At 40.9% G+C, this 22,695-nt stretch overlaps 1 protein-coding gene across 15 annotated transcripts in view; it reads right to left on the bottom strand.

Moving 5' to 3' along the window:
• The window catches only part of STAU2 (staufen double-stranded RNA binding protein 2), a 315,973-nt gene that overhangs the window by 207,525 nt on the left and 85,753 nt on the right, over positions 1-22,695 (bottom strand). For all 15 annotated transcript variants that reach the window (XM_052651501.1, XM_052651499.1, XM_052651497.1 and 12 more), the window contains one exon: positions 1,111-1,270. In XM_052651501.1, coding sequence (XP_052507461.1) covers positions 1,111-1,270 — 160 coding nt within the window. The remainder of the gene's footprint in view (positions 1-1,110; positions 1,271-22,695) is intronic.

Genomic DNA, 22,695 nt, shown 5'->3' on the forward strand with positions numbered 1-22,695 from the left:
TCCATGGGACCACCGCAGTCAAGGGCTTTGCTGAGAGGCTTCTTGTGATTTGGTTTTAAGTTTTTTCCTCAGAATAGAAGGATAAATGCTGAGTGTGGAAACCTTTTACTCAAACAAACACTAATCTGATGTAGATATCCCCAGACTTAGTTTTCTTTACAGACCTCCATCTCTCTCTCTCTCTCTCTCACACACACACACACACAAAGTATCTCCACCAGCATGTGATATTTAATCTTCTATGAAGACTAAGTTGCAGAATGAGTATAGGATGCAAACCAGAATGCTGGAGCTCTGCGTCTGGCTCTGCACCTATTTAACACTTACTTCTGGAGCCTTACACATGCTGAACACCATGTAAGCCTTAAAGAGATCAAGAGACAGTATTCTTGCTGTCAAGAAGCTTAGGACTTAGTGGAAAGACTGCGAAGCAAACATTAAGAGTCACGGTGAGAGTGCACAAGGACAAAAATACTAAGTCTGCCATTAACTAAGATAAATCTCAAAGCGGGAGGGACAACAGGCTTGAGGAAGGGCAAACTAAAGGCTGGACCTCTAGCTTCAAACAACGAAGTGGAGAACTCAATAAGAAGGGGACTTATTAGACACTCCTGAACTAAAGACACCATTCTGAAGTCAACAGAGAAAGCAGCTGAAACCATGGGAATGAGTGAAGTTACTGAATATCTGCTTCGAATAGCCTCACTGGTAAAATAAAGTAGGACTAAAAAAATCCATAAATATCTCCTCCACTTTAAACTCCTTGATTCTAGGTGAATTAACACAATGTAATTCATGCTCAATAAAACACAGCACTCAACGCAAAGCAAACGAATGTTATTTCTCATCCTTGCTCACATTCCCAAATCCTGCCTTGCCTGGGAAGTGGACTCCCTAGGCTGAGCCAAAGTGCTCGAAGGCAAGGCCATCCCAACAAGACACAGAGTCTAACCGAGCACACAGGTGAGTTGAGGCGCCGCCATAGCCGATCCAGTGTTCCCTTCTACTAGCAGAGACTTCCTCTATTCATAAAGAAGTGCTTCTTTGTCTTCTCAGTAATCTCCCTGGGCAGCTATTACAGATAGACTGCCACACACTGCAGGGACCCACCTGAGCTGATTTTTCTGGAATAGGTTCATTCTGCAGTGCTTGAAGGGCTTTCATCGCGGCATTGTGTCTAGCGGCTTGTCGAGTCTTCCCTTCCCCAAAAAATTCATTATTTCCTACAGTCAGCTGAACGTAAAAGATCTTGGGCACTGGGCAATGATACCTAAAGTAAGAAAATGAAAATGTTAATATAAGTTCAATAAAAATCACTCTGTAATCATTAGTAAAATTTGTTTTGTTTAAAATGTAAATAGGAAGGTATAATCCACTATGTGCATGTGTGCTAAGGCACTCCAGTCGTGTCCAACTTTTGTGACCCCATGGACCATAGCGCGCCAGGCTCCTCTATCCATGGGGATTCTCCAGGCAAGAACACTGGAGTGAGTTCCCATGCTCTCCTCCAGGGGAGCTTCCCAGGGATCAGGCCCAAGTCTCTTATGTCCCCTGCACTGGCAGGTGGGTTTTTTACCACTAGTGCCACCTGGGAAGCCCAGATCCATTATAACCTCCTAGTAACCTCAGTAAAGTTTTACCTCACAAATGTATTTATAAAAGATAAAATGTGAGTCAGCATATATATTGATAATAAAGCATATATGCTGATCTCCATGAAAAATGTGTTTTGGAAAACAATAAACATAACTTAATACTGTAAAAATTATTTCATTGTATCACAGAAGACTTCCTGGCAACAAGTTTTCAGTTACATTTTGACGGAAGTGAGCCAAATGGTCTGGGGCTGAAAGATGGGGACCTGCCACAGAGGCAAGAAAACAGGCGAAACCATCCAGGTGACAATATGCAGACTGCCATGCTCTCAGCAGAAGGTAACCACGATTAGACGTGGGAAGGGCAGACAGATGAAACCACTACTGTAAAGTAGTAAGTACTTTGCAAAGTACTAAGGAGAGCAGATTCAACATAAGAAAGAATGGGGAGTTTCAGCCAATTCTAAAGCAGAAAGAACCATAATAAAATGTATTTAAAGTGAAAACTTTTAGCAGGTTTGTGTTTAATGAGACTGAGAGAAAGCATAATTAGAAAGCTGCAATGATGCCAACATGAGGGGAGATTGTAAGGGGGTTGTAAGAAGAAAGTACAAACAGAAGAAATTAAGAGGCTATGCAATATAATCTATTAATTTAACAATTATTTATGGGCACCTTCTTATGATGAGGGAATATCACAGCAAACAAAAACATACCTTACAGTGGAGAAGACAGACAATAAATAAAATAAATAGGTAGAATATCTAGGGATGTTAGAAATACACGTTGTTTTTTAATATTTATTTAGTTGGCTGTGCCAGCTCTTAGTTGAGGCACACAGATCTAGTTCCCTGACCAGAGATGGAAGTTGGGCTCCCTGCATTGGGAGAATGGAGTCTTAGCCAGTGGATCATCACGGAAGTTCCATATACATTTTAAACAGAAAAAGAAGGGAAGGTTCAAGAGTGAATTTTTTAAAAATTGCATACATTAAGATTACAATAAACACACAAGTGACACCATCTGAACAAAAGCAGTGATTTAATTCATTCACTGGTAATGGCAGTGAATGAAATAGTGAAAGTCTCTGGAGAGAATCAAGCAATTATCCAAGAGCTGTAGATCTGATTGCAATATGGTCTTCTGGTGTCGTTTGTACCTTTAGCGGCTTTCTCCTTTTTTGCCAACTACTCTTTGGAAGTCATTCATATTTGTTGCCTGGAGTCCCAATAAAAGTAAAATATAAAATTCTTGTTGTTTCTTCTTCCCTTGATTGGGCTGAGGGGTGAGGAAAAGAGGGGCAGATAGAGTGATCAGTGAGTGTCTCACTGAGAAGGTGACAATTTTGAAGAGCTCGAGCAAGTGAAGAAGGAAACCATACGGATATCCAGAACAGGGCTTATAAGGACTGAAAACACCAAGTGCAAAGGCCCTGAGGCAGCCGAGCATCAGGAATGTTGAAGCAATTTGGAGGATTCCCACCAGGTGAGAGTTGAGGGTGTAAAGGAAGGTAGGCTAAGAGCTGGAACCGGTGCTCAAGATGCCATAGGGCGTTCCTTAGAAATCACTGCGAGGATATGACTTCTACCCTGAGTGAAATGGCCAGCCACCAGAAGGCTTTAAGGAGAGAAGTGACATAATCGACTTAGACCTTGGAAAGATCATCTGACTGTGATGTTGAAAACAGACTGTAGAGGAACAATGGCAGACACAGGATATCTGTAAAGAAGCTACTGCAATAATATGGGGGCCTGAACTAGGGTGACAGCAAGGGAAGTAATGGCAAGCACTTGGATTCTGGACGAATTTCAGAAGTAGAGAAGATGGGTTTACCGAAGCACTGGGTATGGAATATGAGAGAGGAGTCGAGGAAGACGCCAGAATTTCTGACATGAGAAACTGGAAGATGGAGTGCCAAGTTGGTAAAAACCGCAAAAAGAATGGGTTTGTTGGGGATGAATACCAGCAGCTCTGGTTTGGAGATGTTGAGTTATTCAGTCTTTTAGACATCCAAATGAAGATGTTAAACAGATAGTCAGATCTAGTAAGTCTGGATTTCAGGAAAGAGGTCCAAGGTGGAGATAAAATTTGGGAATCATCAATATATACATGCTACTGCTGCTAAGTCGCTTCAGTCGTATCCGACTCTGTGCGACCCCATAGATGGCAGTCCACCAGGCTCCCCCGTCCCTGGGATTCTCCGGGCAAGAACACTGGAGTGGGTTGTCATTGCCTTCTTCACAATATATATATATGTGAAATTTAAAGCCTTAAGACAGTGAGAACTCTGTGGGAGGGAGTGATAGGAGGAAAACCAAGCAAGCAGAATATCCTTCCTGAAAGCCAAATGGGGACAAAGAATATCCAGGAGGAGGGAAGAGTCAATCCTATCAAATGCTACTTTACAAGTCAAGTGAAATGAAGACAGAACTATGACTGAAATGGGAACTGAGCAAAACTAACAGAATCAATTTTGATGGAATGCTGGATTTATCATTGAAACACTGAAAAATTAAGTTAAAAATCACTCCAGTGCTGGAAAATGTCTCTTTTTAAGCAAAGAAAAGCCAATCAAGTTACCACTAAGGTTTAGATGGTTACTGGTGTCCAAGTGGCAGACTTCTATAGTCAACCTGAGATAAACTGCACACAGCCCATTGTGTAAGAATTCACAGGCAGATGGGACTCATCAGTGAAGGTTTACTGAAGGTGAAGGACTAGAAATGTACATCAGTACTGAAGATGAGATTTGGGAGGTAGTAATTGAAACCATGTTGTGTGGATAAGCACCTGGAAAGGGTAAGTGTAAAAACATCCCCCAAAAAAGAAAAAAAGAGCCTAAGGCTGGGATCTGATGAATACCCATGATCAAAAGGCAGGGGAAATAATACACGGCAGTGAAGGAGATGAAAGAGGGTCAGAGTTAGGAAAGAAATTACAACACAATGTCAGAGGAAGGGATAATCAACAATGTCAAATGTAGCAGAGAAATCCAGAGTGAGTATGAAAAAAAAAGGTACTGTTTTACATTTTTAAAGTCAATTTTCTTGGCCTACCCCACGTTTTCTATTAAGATAAAATATGTTAAATGTGTTTTCATTATATGTCATATGTTCTCATTTTTAATTGCCAAATATAAAAAAGTTAAAGGAAGAAAAATCACTTATAGTAAAAGATATTTTTAACATGCAGAGACTAAAAAGCATTAAAGCCACAATTCTTTATGCTCTCTGATTGCAAAAACTAATGATGTACTGAATTATATAATTTCCTAATACCCATTTTACCTTCGATCCCTTTAATGCAGAAATTTTGACAGACTAATATCATGAATGCAGGTTATCTTCCTTCTCACAAAATTCAGTTTTCCTATCTTCACAGAACTTTAGCGTATTTCTAACGGGTTCCACTATAAAACTTGAAAACAGACAACCTGAAATCAGAAATTTACTCCTGGACTGAGATCTTATGTGGCAAGCTTTCACCATAGAGCAAATGTTTACAATTAATTATACACTTCTGAAAACAGAGGTCCACGGCTGGAATGCTAACAGATCTTTAACTACAGTGGAGGGAGCGGGCGCCACTATAATCACTAAGGCCTGCTGACAATTACAAAACTCATTTCGCTTTGCCACAGAGACAAACAAAATTTCTGTTCATTATAACTTTACTGGAATATGATGTCATAACACATAACCATACTGAAACAATCTGCTGATTTTCTGACCAAATTATTAATTGCACACTAAAGAGCCCTTGGGGCCTCTTCCTTTTTGGCCATCAAAAATGGCTCTATGTATGCGTATGTGTGTGATGTGGATACCTGTGTGTGTGTGTGTGTGTGTGTGTGTGTGTGTATATATATATATATATAGTATTGCATAAATATAAGAGGGAAAACTAGCTATGTTGTATTTTTAATGTAAAAAGTAAAATGCCCCAGCACTAACAGCAGGAAATACCAAGACCCAATGCCTGACTTGTTTCATTCCAGTTTCATTCCATCCTCTTACTTAACAATGATTCTTAATAATTTACCCCACGTGGTTTGAATACCTTATATATCACATCTCCTCATACCATCATGACTATTACGATTAACCAGAGCACTCTCATTAATGGCTCTCAGACTGAATTATAGAAGAGAAGATGAAGAATTCCTTTTGTGTGTTAGGTCCTGGTCTCTAAATATTCATTTCCCGTGGTTAAAAAAAAAAAAACAACAACACAGGTATTTAATTTTAAAAGCTGGTATGGTCCATTTAATGGAGTTCCTTTTTCTATTTTTATTTATTTCTATTTTATTTTTGGTAAAGTGCTTATAATAAGTGATGCATGTATTTCTACAAATTAGTACATATAATCTTACCTAATCTTATTCTGCTCTTCTTTTAATGTTCATCTTATCAGTTTGGTTTTATTTTTATAAACACTTTTTCGTTTGTAGTGGGGCATAGCTGATTAACAATGTCTTCAGTCGTGTCCAACTCTGTGCGACCCCATAGATGGCAGCCCACCAGGCTCCCCCGTCCCTGGGATTCTCCAGGCAAGAACACTGGAGTGGGTTGCCATTTTCTTCTCCTAGTTTCAGGTGGACAGTGAAGGGACTCGGCCATACATTCACATGTATCCATCCTCCCCAAACTCCCATCCCATCCAGGCTGCCACATAACATTGAGCAGAGTTCCACGTGCTCTATAGTAGGACCTTGTTGGTTATCCATTTTACACTGCTCTTCTTGAATGATTTTCCTTAATTAGGATTTTGTGATCAATGCTTCAATCCCCATAGTGATTACTGTTAAAAGATGAGCCATGAAAACTCACTCATCCAGGCTATTAAACATTCAAGGTCAAATGATTTCTACCCACCACTTCTTCCAGAGTATGTTTTGTAAAGCATGATTCCGCTTTCATAAGCATCTTTGGTGCTTGTTACAGATGCAGGTTCCTGTGTCCCAACCCTGACCCACTGAATCCATCTCTGAGAATGGAACACAACTCTTCACTTGCACAAGTTCTCCTGGTGAGCGTGCACACTATAGTCTGAGACAACCTGCAGCCTACAGGATGGCTGATGCAAACCTGATGACTGCTTCAAGCCCCATGCAAGCAAAGGACTGAACACGCTCCTTATAGCGCCACAGTTAGGTTTATTGCATCTCTTTCTCATTTAGTCCTAAAGGCAGCTTGGTGAGATCAACGTCTCCATGGTCACCTTGCGTGTGTTAGTCACTCAGTCGTGTACGACTGTTTGCGACCACATGGACTGTATCCCACCAGGTTCCTCTGTCCATGGAATTCTCCAGACAAGAATACTGGAGTGGGTTGTCATTTACTTCCCCAGGGGATCTTCCTGAGCCAGGGATCGAACCCTGGTCTCCTGCATTACAGGCAGATTCTTTACCATCTGAGCTATTAGGGAAGGTTTTATGGTCACTTTGAGATGTAGCAAAACTCCCCAATGGTTTCTGGGGGTCAAACTCAAGTCTTCCTAACTGCAGAGCATAGGACACTCAAGTCATTTTCTGATAATCTGCTTTACTTTCTTCTATTTTTGTTCACATATGTTTATTACACTAGTATATCCTTGGCAGGCAAGAGAATAGAATGCAGGGTTTTTTCTAAACCTAATAATAAAGTCTACTACAGATGTCAGTTGTGCTTTACTGACAAGCTGCTGAACTCCACAATGAGATTTTATGTTTTTATGGTATGTCAGGCCAAGCAGGGATAAAAATAGGCACAACTGGGTAACCTACCAGGCACTAGTAATGAAGAATCCACCTGCCAATGCAGGCAACACCAAAGACTCGGGTTCAGTCTCTAGGTGGGGAAGATCCCCTGGAGTAGGAAATGGCAACCCACGCAAGTATTCTTACCTAGAAAATTCCATGGACAGAGGAGCCTGGCAGGCTGTAGTCCATGGGATCACAAAGAGTCCAACAGATACACATACAGATGGACACACACACACACCCAGGAGCAAAAGATCAGAAAAATGGACACACACACACTCCCGATAGGAGCAGAAGATGAGAAAAATGGGCTCAAGTACCACCCTGCCTAACAGTCTTAAATTTTATAAAGGCTGTTTGTAAGACCACTTTTCCCCCCATTCCTCTTTGTCCTCTGTCTGCTAATAGTCTTATAAAAAACAAACAAGCACAATTTCAAATAAAATAAAAGTTTCCCTTTTCTTTAAATCTCAAAAGTCTTTAGATTTGGCCTGTCTTCAAGATTTCACAAGTCACTACAACAATAAAGAAAAGAATGGTACTTGGTTCTTTTGAATTAGTACTTGACATTCCTTATACAGTTTTGCTTTGTTTCTGAGCAAAGGGAAGGTTTTACATTCTTATATATTCTCGTGAGAACATGATATTCTTAGTCTTATATCTGACTGTCAGTTATAATGACTTTCCATACCATAGATCCTTGCCATCCTCCCTAAAGTTACCTAATTAATGCTCTCTTTGTGGACTTATTTTATATTTATCTTTCTAAACAACCAGAATCCTCTCGATTATTGTCTGACTGCCTTCTTTTCCAACAGCCCCACTTTTCTAAGTATCATTTTTACAAGGTGAGAAAGATATAGTCCAAATAGCATTATAACTCTTAAAAATTGAAAAATAATTGCCTCATTTTATTTGATAGCCTTATTCATAAATCTCAGCCCAGCTTAAGTGTTCATATCTCCCCTACAGGTTTATGTCTTAAATATATGAACATGTTATCTTCTGATCTAATAAAGAAAGGCCTTGAATTTCTGTGTTTACTTCTAACATGGACTGAAAACAGCAATGTCACTTAATCTTTCTATCTCAGTTTACTTAGCTGTAAGATATTGGCAGAATTTATGTTTAAAGGACTCTAAAGAGCAAAACTGAGAATTCAAATGCCCTGTTGATTATTCTGACACTCTGTACACTTTTTGGCACAATGAAGCATTCTTTTCCTTGCTATAGAAAAATAATAGGCTTTATCATAAAGCTATAAAATAGTCCCTGGCACATTTTCAAGCTTGTATGTATATAAAATGTCCAGATAGGAGAGAGTTCTTTCTCTATTCACATCTATAAATTTTGAAAATATATCTTTTATGGGATCTGAATGTTTAGTCTTGAGAAATTTCAAAAATGAAGATATTAGAAAAGATTCACAGGGCAGCTGAAAATAAGCTTTAAAAGAGTTTTTAGAATATTCTATTCTATTTGTTAAATTATTAGGTTGGCCAAAAAGTTTCGTTCAGGTTTTTCCATTATGTCTTGGAAAAACTCGAACGAAACTTTTGACCAACCCAATGTTATGTTTAAAATGCATAAAGAAAAATACAGAAAGATATGCACTAAAAGCTGGAATAGGATGCTTTGAAGTGATTGAATTATAAATGATAGTTTCTTTCGTAATTCCGAATGTTTTAAAATAATACAGCTGTACTTGTGTATAAACAGAAGAAAATGTTAAACTGAAATAAGTCTAGGCGCTATCCAAAGGTAAACCTGTGTTCAAAATGTAAATCTGACGAATTAGTGGAAAGACTTGTAGAATATAAAATATGAGCCATTAAGAGTCAGTAATTTGTACCAGGTCACTGATGCCAGGACCACAATAGGACTATGGAAACCAGAGCATGTTATCAAAGAGCCCCACTTTATAAACACATAATCAGCAACCTCAATCCCACACTTGGATCCAGCATGAAACTATTCTTGCCCCTTCCCTAAATGGTTATCTAGATAAATCATCATCACCACCATCACTGTGATTATAACAAACACACAAAACTCCCTACGTGCCAGTCACTATTCCAAGCTGTGTGCATACTCAGCTCATTCAGTCACCATAACAACCTCAACATCACTTCACACATGAGGAAATGAGGAACAAAGATGTCAACAAATTTGCTCAAGGCCATACCACTTGAGTCAGCATCTGAACCCAGACAGGGGCTTTCCTGGTAGCCCACCTGGTAAAGAATCCATCTGCAATGCAGGAGATCCTGGTTCGATCCCTGGGTTGGGAAGATCCTCTGGAGGAGAGCATGGCCACCCACTCCAGTATTCTTGCCTGGAGAATCCTATGGACAGAGGAGCCTGGAGGGCTACAGCCCATGGGGTCGCAGAGAGTTGGATACGACTGACTAAGCACACACAGTCTCACTCTAGAGTCAAGATCTTAATGCCTTACGCAGCCTCTGAATGAAATGGATAAATGAGCATTATAAATTTCAGAGCTACTAACCCTAAATTTTGGAGAGGTCATGACAGACCTAGGATATCAAGGCAACTTAAGTCAAACTAGATAAAAGAGATCAGTGCTCACATCGGTTCCAAAGAGAAAGCTGGGGCAGTAAGTTCAGGAGACGGAGCTGATACCAGCCTACCGACCTTTCTCATGCTTTGTCTCCTCTCTTAACCCATCTTGCTGGAACCCATGCTTAAACGCTAACGATCCCATTGTCGCTGTTGTTCAGTCGATAGTTCGTGTACGACTCTTTGCAACCCCATGGACTGTAGCACACCAGGCTTCCCTGCACCTCATTATCTCCAAGAATTTGCCCAAGTTCGTGTTCATTGTATTGGTGATGCCATCCAACCATCTCATCCTCTGACGCCCTCTTCTCCTTCTGCCCTCAATCTTTCTCAGCATCAGGGACTTTTCCAAAGTCCCATCAGGGAACTGCATTAGTTTCCCATTAGAGAACTGCAAATCAAAAACCACAAGGACATATCACTTCACATCCACCAGGATGGAAACAGTTGTGCAGCCACTGCATTCCTTAAAAGTTACACACAGAATTACCATTTGACCCAGCAATTCACTCCCAGGTATATAAAACCTAAGAGAAATTTTTAAAGGTGCTGAAACAAAATTGGGTATGCAAATGTTCACAGCAGCATTATTCGTAACAGCCAAAAAGTGGAAATAACCCAAAGGTCCGTCCAACTGATGAATCAAAAAACAAAATGTAGTACATCCAAACAAAGGAGTATTGTGCAGCCATACAAAGCAATGTGTGGGTGCTAAGTTGCTTCAGTGGTGTCTGACTCTTTATGAGCCCATGGATTGTAGCCTGCCAGGCTCCTCCATCCATGGGGATTCTCCAGGCAAGAATACTGGAGTGGGTTGCCATGCTCTCCTCCAGGGGAGCTTCCCGACCCAGGGATTGAACCCATGTCTCCTGCATCTGTTATACTGGCAGGCAGATTCTTTTACCACTAACACCACCAGGGAATGAAATCTTGATTATATGATACAATGTGGATAGACTCTGAAAACATTAAGCTAAATGAAAGCTAGACACAAAGTCTACATATTGTATGACTGCATTCAGATGAAATGTCCACAACAGGCAACTCCATCGAGACAGAAAGGAGATTATCGGTTGTCAAGGGCTAGGGAGAGGGAAGGTGGGGAGTAGCTGCTAAGGAGTATGGGGTTTCTTATAGGGGTGATGAAATGTTCTGAATTAGATAGTGGTAATGGCTGCACAACACTGAATGTAGTAATTCACAGTGCACTGAACTCTACAAAGTGGTTAAAATGGTGGATTTTATGTTACTGTGGATTTTACCTCAATAAAAAAGTTTAAAAAAAATGTTCATACTCCCTAGGCTTCAATCTTCTGTTTCTCATAGACGAGACAGTCTTCCTAGGTGATGTCACCTGTTCCTACTTACATTCTTGGCAGACTCCCAGAAATTAGCCTGCCAAACTGGGGGAGCTCAGGGGAGAGAGAATAAAACCATTCCTCCCTTCTGAACACTCAGGAATGAATAACCTGGTCCTCTTCCTGCCCTTGTTTGGTTGCCAGGGGTGTGGGTAGGTGGGGTATATGAATCAAATTACTGACTCAACAAATATTGATTAAGGGCCTAATTTGTGCCAGGGACTATTTTAGTCCCTAGGGATGGTGGACAGGACTCAGGAGACAATCAATCAAACAGTATCTACCGGTAAGAAGGGCTAGGAAGAAAAGTAATGCAGAGGAAGGGAACAAAGTTAAAGGGCTCATTCAGGAGGTAACACCTGAATAAAGAGATAGATGGAGTAAGAATTCTAGGCATCCAGATGCCTGGAGGAAAGTGTCTCAAGGAAATAGCACGGCAAGTGCAAACACCCTGGGGTGGTAACAGAGGCGGGCATTCTTTGAGAAAGAGCAAGTGTTCTTGTACCTGAGCAGCAGTGAGTCAAGGGGTGAGTGGTAGGCAACTAGTCCTACCTTCTTCACTCCACGTGCGACAGGAGCCACGCGGGCAGGGGGAGAGGGTAAGCGAGGAAGTGACACGGTCTGACTTCTTACTGAAAAGTCTCTCACTGCTGTTTGCCCAAAGAAAGGCACGGAGAGAGTGGTTGGCAGGACACTGCATAGTCCAGAGAAGTCATCTCTGAGCACATGAGGCTGAATTTGCCCAGGCGGATACAGCAGAATTGCAGCAGAGGTGAAAGCCCACCTAAAGACTACGGTCATTATTTTAAGACAGGACCGGTCAGCACAGTTATACTTTCTGAGGTATATTTGCAACCCTATGGACTATAGCCCACTAGGCTCCTCTGTCCTTGGGATTCTCCACGCAAGAATACTGGAGTGGGTTGCCATGCCCTCCTCCAGGGGATCTTCTCGACCCAGGGATCAAACCCATATCCTTTGCATCTCCTGCACTGCAGGTGGATGCTTTACCTGCTGAGCCACCAGAGAAGCCCAATACAGAAGCAGAAGAGCTGGACTTAACCAGTTAAAGTTCTGCAAAGCACCAGTGATCATTGAAGCAGGGAAGCGCTAGGACGCACAGGAGTTAAGTGACTGACTAGGATGGTAAGAAAAAAGTGATAAGCTCCGATGAAATGCAGCCGTGCAGAATCTGGCAGATTACTAAAGGCTGCAACTGTCCTGGAGCTCTGCGCAATGTGTGCCCTGAGCACAGGTAACAGAGGACATCCACTATTTCCTGCCACCCCACTGAATGGCGGGCATGGCTCAGGGGCAGCTAGGCGCGCCTCCCGTGTGATGGCTGACATGCAGTGCTGGAACTTGTGACTGGGAAGAAGGGTCCCCAGCAGAACAAGCTGGGGGAGCTCCCCTGCCAGAGTGTGTTGCCACTGTGTTCCCCTGGGCATTGAGGCACACCGTCTGAGACTGGTAAATGACTGGCACCACAGCCAGCCACGTGAGGAGTGATGGTACAAGAATGGGGTTGGGGCCCTCAGGACAGAGTGTCTCAAAATGAAGTGAAAGTGAAGTTGCTCAGTCGTGTCCAACTCTTTGTGACCTCATGGACTGTAGCCTACCAAGTTCCACGGTCCATGGGATCTTCCAGGCAAGAATACTGGACTGGGTTGCCATTTCCTTCTCCAGGAGATCTTCCCGACTCAGGAATTGAACCCAGGTCTCCCGCATTGTAGGCAGATGCTTTTACCGACTGAGCCACCAGGGAAGTCCCTCAAAGGCCCACATAAAAACCACCAGAGTCCAGGACTTCCCTGGTGGTCCAGTGGTTAAGACTCCAAGCTGTCAACGCAGGGGTACAAGTTCAATCCCTGGTCAGGGAACGAAGATCCCACATGCTGCCTGGTGTGGCCAAAAGATTAAAAAGAAAAAACTCATTAGAGTTCTCCTGGAGGGGTCGAGGAACACCAGTGAAAAGGCAGATTCAAGACTGACAATCAGACTCTTCAGGTGAGTCCAGTAATCAACACCAGTAACAAACTGCCTTGGTGATTTTTTTTTAAATTTTTCTTCCCTTCCCCTGCTTGTGAATACAAAGGATTTCGATTTCTAAATGTTACCTTTGTCCTATCTCCCTTACTGAATTCTCCTGCTGCCTGTAACAAGATTTTAGTTCTCTCGCAATTTTCTAGATAATCACATCTGCGAAAAACTGGTAACTTTATCTACTTGTTTCCATATTCTTTTTTATTTTTCCCTAAATTAAATGGGTCCATACTTCCAACTTTATCACTATGAACAAAGCTAGTGGAGGTGATGGAATTCCAGTTGAGCTATTTCAAATCCTCAAAGATGATGCTGTGAAAGTGCTGCACTCAATATGCCAGCAAATTTGGAAAACTCAGCAGTGGCCACAGGACTGGAAAACGTCAGTTTTCATTCCAATCCCAAAGAAAGGCAATGCCAAAGAATGCTCAAACTACCAAACAATTGCAGTCATCAGAACACGCTAGTAAAGTAATGCTCAAAATTCTCCAAGCCAGGCTTCAGCAATACGTGAACCGTGAACTTCCTGATGTTCAAGCTGGTTTTAGAAAAGGCAGAGGAACCAGAGATCAAATTGCCAACATCTGCTGGATCATGGAAAAAGTAAGAGAGTTCCAGAAAAACATCTATTTCTGCTTTATTGACTATGCCAAAGCCTTTGACTGTGTGGATCACAACAAACTGTGGAAAATTCTGAAAGACATGGGAATACCAGACCACCTGACCTGCCTCTTGAGAAACCTGTATGCAGGTCAGGAAGCAACAGTTAGAACTGGACATGGAACAATAGACTGGTTCCAAATAGGAAAAGGAGTACATCAAGGCTGTATATTTTCACCCTGCTTATTTAACTTCTGTGCAGAGAACATCATGAGAAACGCTGGGCTGGAAGAAGCGCAAGATGAAATCAAGGCTGCTGAGAGAAATATCAATAACCTCAGACATGCAGATGACACCACCCTTATGGCAGAAAGTGAAGAGGAACTCAAAAGCCTCTTGATGAAAGTGAAAGAGAAGAGTGAAAAAGTTGGCTTAAAGCTCAACATTCAGAAAATGAAGATCATGGCATCCGGTCCCATCTCTTCATGGGAAATAGATGGGGAAACAGTGGAAACAGTGTCAGACTTTATTTTGGGGGGCTCCAAAATCACTGCAGATGGTGACTGCAGCCATGAAATTAAAAGACACTTACTCCTTGGAAGAAAAGTTATGACCAACCTAGATAGCATATTCAAAAGCAGAGACATTACTTTGCCAACAAAGGTCCGTCTAGTCAAGGCTATGGTTTTTTCCAGTAGTCATGTATGGATGTGAGAGTTTGACTGTGGAGAAAGCTGAGCGCCGAAGAATTAATGCTTTTGAACTGTGGTGCTGGAGAAGACTCTTGAGGGTCCCTTGGACTGCAAGGAGATCCAATAAGTCCACTCTAAAGGAGATTAGTCCTGGGTGTTCATTGGAAGGACTGATGTTAAAGCTGAAACTCCAATACTTTGGCCACCTGATGCGAAGAGTTGACTCACTGGAAAAGACCCTGATGCTGGGAGGGATTGGGGGCAGGAGGAGAAAGGGATGACAGAGGATGAGATGGCTGGATGGCATCACCGATTCGATGGACATGAGTTTGAATGAACTCCGGGAGTTGGTGATGGACAGGGAGGCCTGGTGTGCTGTGATTCATGGGGTTGAAAGAGTCAGACACAATTAAGTAACTAACACTTTCACTTTCACCTCCAACTGAATACTGAAGAGGAACTGATAACGGATGGTCTTGTTTCTTATTTTAATGGGAATGTGACTAGCGTGTCCTCATAAACATAATGCTGGCTTTTGGGTTGGGTTAAGATGGAATGGGATGATTGTGTGTGAAAGAAAGAGAGAGAGTCTATAGAATATATAGTATAGAATATGTCTACAGAACATATAGTTTACAGTGTTAAATTCCATTATTCAAAATGTATTGAATTTTCTAAGTCAAGAATGGGTTTTTAAATGTCTTTTCAGCATCTGTGTAGTCAACAATATTTGCTTTTTATCTGTTAATAAGGTGAATCTTATTAACATATTTTCTAACAGTGAAACAATTTTACATTCCAAGAATAAATACCACTCAGTAAGGGTACTTACTTTTATATACTGATAAATTGTTGGCTAATATTTCAATTAAGATTTTTCCATTGACACTCTAACACACAATACTGATCTGAAGCTCTGTCCTTCGCTGTTTCAAACTTGCGTTGTTGAGCTAGACATCAAGGTTATTCTTCACAGGTTCAGTGAAATTCCTCTGTGAAACCACTGAGGCCGGGTGCCTTTCCTTCCAGGTGGTGGCGGAAGGTGGTGGGAGCTAGCTCTTCAACTACTTATCCTTTTACATGGATAGACATCGCACCTTCCTTTTCTCCTTTCGAGGTCAGTTTTGATCATGCCTAAGGCAGCCCACCCACGATTGTCGGTTCTGGCCTCTTTCCCATTGAGCTGCACACAGCCACCTGTCAGGACTTTCCATTTCTGCGTCTGTAGTGCTCTCCCATCCTCAGGCTGCGTTCTGTGCTTTCGCCTCACAATGGCTTCCCTTGATTAAGTCACCTATTCATACATTGCATTGGTTCTAAGAAGATATTGGATTATACATGTTTTTTTCTATTTTTCTTTGGTTTTCTAATTTATCTATCAATACATTCATTTTCCTTCCTCAGACTTCTGTTACTCCTTTCCTAACTTCTTGTGTTGGACATACAATTAATTTTCAAGGTATCTATTTATCATAGATATAAGGTTAGTGAACCTGCCTTCTAATAGGCTTTATGTTGCCTGAACTGTAATGTCTTCAAGAGGGAAATACACAATACAGTGCTTCCTAAATATTTTTGGTAATGAAACTCCCTTTCTAGTAAACTAGCATTCTACAAAACACACCTAGAGACATACTGCCTTGGTTAGGACTCTGCATATCCCTTCAGGTTACTGCTTAATCTGCTAAAAGCTTTTTATCTTAAATGTAATAAAGATTACTTAATATTTTAAGAAATATAATTAAAAATATGTATCAAGTACACTTATAAGATTGATCAAATTAGATAAACACTAAGAGAGTGAATAGGGATCTTTAGATTACATTAAGATCAACTGGATGGAGGCTCCATCTACTCATCTATAAACTCTTTGGGTAAGAGGAGGAACTTTTTCTACAACTCATCAGTAATATGAAAGATTTTGTCTGTATCAACTTTGTTCATCTGATTCAAGTGGCAAACCAGAGGGAAATGATTGCAATTTTCATGAAATATCACAGCACATCTGTGTATTTATTCAGGAACAATTTTCAAGCGTGTGTGTGTGTGTGTGTGTGTGTGTACGCATGCACCTCAAGTGGACTTTGCACTTCAAAAGCCTTTGTAAAATGTTTAAAGAAATACAATTTAAGTTTTAATATGTATTTACTAAATACTGCATGCTACTAGTCTAACAGCAGATCCTTTAGCTTAAGGAAATTATGGAACACATGGCTTATTTTTTCTTTGAGTTGAAAGATTCTCTTATTCAATTCCATCAACAGATCATCTTTGGTTGGGGGCTGTCTGAGAGTGTTCTCTGAAAACCATTGGTGAAGAGAACCTCTCAAATCCTTTCCAGTTCTTGAGACTAGTTCCAGAAAATATTTTAAATACTTCTGTTTCTTCATTAGCTTAAGCCCCAAAGTAGATGTTTTTAAGAAGTCTGAGTTAAAAAAAAAAAATACAAACATAACAGATTATAATTTTAAAAGGGGTCTAACATGCTTTGTGGATAAATTAATTTTGTAATGTCTAGAACAAAAGATTCAAGTTCATGATCGTGTTTGCACTGGAATCTTTCAAGAGCTTTAGAAATTGTTTGCTTTGTTACAACGTCGAACCCAGACATCTAGTGCCTTTACTGATCAGAATTAACTATCAACTTTGGACGCTTGCCCACTTCAAATACTCCCAAAAGTAACATGGAGACATTACATCAGCGTTATTGCACGAAGATTAATGTGCTTTGTTTGGAGATGCAAACAGTAATTATACTTACTGCATACTTCTAGTATTTTGTCTTTTTTACCTAAGTGAATCTACTTGTATATTTGCATATAGTTTAATAACAACAAAAATGTGTAGTTAACAGATATTCACTGGAATATAAAAATTTATTTGGCATTTTCCCAGCTAATTGTTTTTACAGCTTGACTTCACTTATGCATTTGCTGCATTCATAAAAAGGTTTACATAAAGCAAATATTTTCATACTAAATCCCATTTTCCCACTGTTGCCCAATATTAAATCTTGAGTTGTATTTCTACAGGAAAATGTTGGCTTCAACACATCATAAAAATTATAATTAAACATCTAAAGATGTATGCCAAAGAATAGGTACATTTAATCAATTATTTTACAAAATACATTTTATCCTCTCACCTGCAATAAAGATTAATCAAACGGATAACCATTTTGTTTCACATTCCTACAATCATTAGAAGGGCATGTACATTAAAATAACAACAACAAATGCAGAGTTTTGGGTGACTTCATAGAAACTGAAAGTAGAAATATAACTTATTACCTAAAATTGCCACAGGGAGACATGTTGTCAGATTCAGGCAATCCAAGTAGTCTCAGATTATTGATAATAATCATTAAAGGGTCTTAGAAATTTCTTCTGGTTATTGGTAATATACTTGGCATTTTATTATAATCCATACCAGATGACCTACTGGAATTATACTGACCATTGGAGCCAACACCATCATCTGACTCAAAGATTACTTTTCAAAGAAATGGAAAAAAGGACATGCTCAACTACCTGGGGTCCTTTTACAGTATAAAAAGGGTGAAAAGCACCTTTTGCTAAAGTAGAAGAGCACCTGGGACTTTTAGAAAATTTGCCAGCTTTTAACTATAAATACTTTGAGGTAATGCTAAGCAATTGAATTTTCAGTCATTTTAAATTAATTTTTTAATTTTTCTGCACAAGTTCTCCAGGGAATACTAGGTGGACTGCAACTGTCTATCCTCCCCTTCCCCCAATAGATGCAGATGATCTAGGCATGCTTTTCATCAATAATAAAAAATATATTAAAAAAAATAACAACATCCTTATTTCAGAATCTGCAGTAACCTGCCAAACATGAACTCTTCATTTCTGCCATGAACCTTGAGGAAAAAGCATGGCATGGCAACAAATCAGATGATCATACTGAAAGCTGTGGCACGGATATTCAGCATGAGTACTGCACAAAGGAACAGGCTGAGTAACACTTTGAACTTTAAAAGGCTAACAGTTCCAAACTTATGGTTGCTGGGGTAAAGGACAGTTGGGGAGTTTGGGGTGGACATGTACACACTGCTGTATTTAAAATGGATAATCAACAAGGACCTACTGTATAGCACAGGGAACTCTGCTCAGTGTATGTGGCAGCCTGGATGGGAGAGGAGTTGCAGGGAGAATGGATACATGTATATGTATGGCTGAGTCCCCTTGCTGCTCACCCAAAACTATCACAACATTGTTAATCAGTTATACTTCAATACAAACTAAAAAGTTTAAAAATAAATCAATTAAAAAAATACAAGATTAACAGTTCTAACCTCTGATTATTCAGACAGTTTATTCCTGATCACAGTATGGATAAGAGACTACACTTCAGTCACGCTGCGAATTCTCTTTTGTAGGCAAAGCAGCTTTTGAGGTTATCCTTGAATCAGTCTGCCATGATATCCTAATATTCCAAAAGTGGTGACATTTATAAGAGTGAGCATAATGCAGCAGAAAAAGCATGAGCTTTGCAGACATGTAATCCTGGGCTAGAGGATTACACTCAGGGCCGGAACACAGTAAGAAATCATGGTTGTCTGCCCTTCTCTTTCTTGGCAAATAACCCATCGTACTTCTTAGATATTCCACAGTGCTTTTATGATACTTCAGCACCTCTCATGCTTTTTATTATTCCCTTTAATTAAAGTAAGGGCCTTGCCACCAGCTCCTCAAACCCAGGGACCCTGCCGCCAGCTCCATGTAACTATGTCTGCAGGGGAGCCCAGGAGGGAGGTGAGGCAGTGATGCTGACAGGTCTCCAGCCTCTCACTTCATGTGCTGGTGTGCCCCCATCAGGACCCTCACCACATCAGGGAGAACAGCACTCTGTGACTCCCTAGGAACACTGCCGGTGGGTTCATCAGTCATTTGAGAATGCTGATGCACTTCAAAGTATCAGGTGGTGTTCAGAAGATATACTGACATGTCCAGATATTACAAAGACCAGAAAAAATCAACTAAATAAATCTTCAGATGAATCTAATGTAAAGTACTGAACATTACTTTTACTATACTTTTAAAAATTCTGTCTTATGTCTCAAGGACATCTATTTACATGTTTGGGGTTATGTTCTATCCGTATAAACTATTCTGTATCGTGTCAGTCAACCACAGTGTAGGAGTCTAGTAATTAATTAATCTTTGAAAAAGAGCATCTTGACCAGAGACTGTGAGAATGTCAACAAATAATGAGGAAATAAAGCGAGTGGGTCAAGGTTCCGATAACTGAAGCCAAGAAGCAGCCTGGGAAATTATTGAGCAGTAAGCTCCCAGGAAACCTGCACTGAGAAAAGCAGCAAACCATCATAAGAATAACACCTGGGATAATTACATATATAGTCCAAACAGTAGACAGGACCCTAAACCTGACTCTAAGGGGAAAGAGAAAGCGAAAGTCACTCAGTCGTGTCCAACTCTTCGCGGCCCCATGGACTATACAGTCCATGGAATTCTCCAGGCCAGAATACTGGAGTGGGTAGCCGTTCCCTTCTCCAGGGGATCTTCCCAGCCCAGGGATCAAACCCAGGTCTCCCTCATTGCAGGCAGATTCTTTACCAGCTGAGGCACCAGAGAAGCCCTGACCCAGAGGTAAATGAGAACAACTAAACAGGGGAGGGTGCTTTTTTCCATCTCAATGAGAGAGACAAGGGAGGAGGAAATGGCAGAGAAAAAGCATGAAAGCAACAGGGTGGAAAATACCTGGTGACACTAGGTATGGTATTATGATTATTTTATTACAGTCCATTAGAAATAGACTACTGAAACAACAAAAGCAGGCAGTGGATTTAGGAAAGATCAGAACATGAGAGTTTTATTTTTGTTTTACAGAGGGATAAAACTAAAAAGTTCGATACAGTAAAAAAAAAAAAAAAAATGACCTGCTGACTTTACTTATTTCAAGAAAGTCTTCCATATGATCTTACAAAGACAGGATGTCAATCAAAATCAATGGGTCATTCAAACCCAGTGTGTATAACATTCCAGAAGTACTTGAGGAATTCTGAGGAACACAAGAGAGTTCTGAAAACCTGAGACCCACATGGGAATAAAGTAAGAATGCATCCTGAGCAAATTTTATTTATTTCTGTTATTCTCTTTTACTTACTTTTATCATTCTTCTGAAAAATTCACTCAAGACAACAGAAGAAGGGCTCACACACACACACACAAAGACTATATACAGTCTTACTTTTGGAGAGTGACAGCTGTTGCAAGACAAGGAGAGAAACTTGCAATATAATCTCAGATTGTAAAACTGGGAACTCCCCAGTCACAGAGGCAACAAGACTGACAAGTGCATGAGCGCAGTGATCCCCAGGGAATAAAATCACCCAGACACGTAGGAGAAATCCCGGCCAGACATTGAGCACTTCAGAGCTGGTGAACTCATGATGACGTCAACCAGATGAAGAACTAATCTTATCACCTTAGTTGTCATTTGACTCTTGTTCTATGAAAATGTAATTCTAATAACACCAAAATAAGTACATTCTTTTACTTCTCGAATTTAAGAAGGCAAGGCCGCCCCTGAAAATGCCTGTGAACCCTGTGCTGCTGCTGCTGCTAAGTCACTTCAGTCGTGACCAACTCTGTGCAACCCCCATAGATGGCAGCCCACCAGGCTTTGCCATCCCTGGGATAACAGACCATAAAACTCCTTTACTAAAAGAAATGTTGAGAGTGAATAATTCACGTACTCTTCTGGAGGTGATGTTCTAGGAAGACTGTAAATGGACTGATTTCTGCTCGAATACAGGGGAAAGAGGAATCTTATTCATTGTAGTCTTAGTGTCTCATATCTGGCATGACGCCGAGCATTTAAAAGGAGTCCAACAGGACTTCCCTGGTGGCGCGGTGACTAAGAATCCACCAGAGAATGCAGGGAACATGGGAAGACCCCACATGCCGCAGAGCAGTTAAGTCTGCGCCACAACACTGAGCTCATGCACTCTAGGGTTTGTGCTCTGCAACAAGAAAAGCCACCGCAATGAGAAGCCTGTGCACCGCAACTAGAGTAGCCCCCACTTGCCCCAACTAGAGAAAGTCCATGTGCAGCAGTGAAGACCCAGCACAGCCAAAAATGAATAAATAAAATAACAAAAAAAAAATTTTAAAGAATAAAATGAATTTTAAAAAAAGGAGTCCAACAAATCTTTGTTAACTAGGGGAAGAGATCACAGCTAGCATTTTCTGAGCAGTGACCCTACACCAGCACTGTGCATATGGAAATTCATCTAGTCCACACAAGAGCCCTAGAAGGCAAATGCCACTCTCACTTCCATTTGACACCTGAGGAAACTGAAGAAGAGAGAAGCTAAAGTAACCTGGACGAGGGAGGTCAGACTGGCTCCACAGCCTCCATGACGGCTCCTCCATACACTGCAGTCCTCTCCACGTGAGAGTGGATGGCTGGGGGGAGCAAACTGGCCAAGCAAGGGCCAGGCTCTAAGCTCTATGGGAATGATGGATGAAGAGAGGACAAATGAAGAGATGAGAGGACAAATCAGGCATTGCAGCAGGCTGAGTTCAAACTAAAAGGCTGTCTGTGAGGTCCGGTGAGGGAAAGTGCCAGGAGAAGACATGCTCAGCTGTGACGGTGGACTCTAAGAACTTCCCAACACTTGGCATGATCAATGACCTCAAGGAAGAAAAGCTATGACAAACCTAGACAGCATATTAAAAGGCAGAGACATCACTTTACTGACAAATGTCTGTATAGGCAAAGCTATGGTTTTTCCAATGGTTAGGTACAGACGTAAAAGCTGGACCATATAGCAGGTTGAGTGCTGAAGAACTGATGCTTTTGAACTATGATATTGGAGAAGACTCTTGAGAGTCCCCTGGAGAGCAAGGAGATCAAACCAGTCAATCCTAAAGGAAATCAACCCTGAATATCATTGGAAGGACTGATGCTAAAACTCAAGCTCCAAGACTTTGGCCAGCTGATGAGAAGAGCCAACTCATCGGAAAAGACCCTAATGCTGGGAAACTGAGGGCAGGAAAAGGGGATGACAGAGGATGAAATGGTTGGATGGCATCACCAAC

This window comes from Budorcas taxicolor, chromosome 14, assembly GCF_023091745.1.
Source record: "Budorcas taxicolor isolate Tak-1 chromosome 14, Takin1.1, whole genome shotgun sequence".
Classification (NCBI taxonomy): Eukaryota; Metazoa; Chordata; class Mammalia; order Artiodactyla; family Bovidae; genus Budorcas; species Budorcas taxicolor.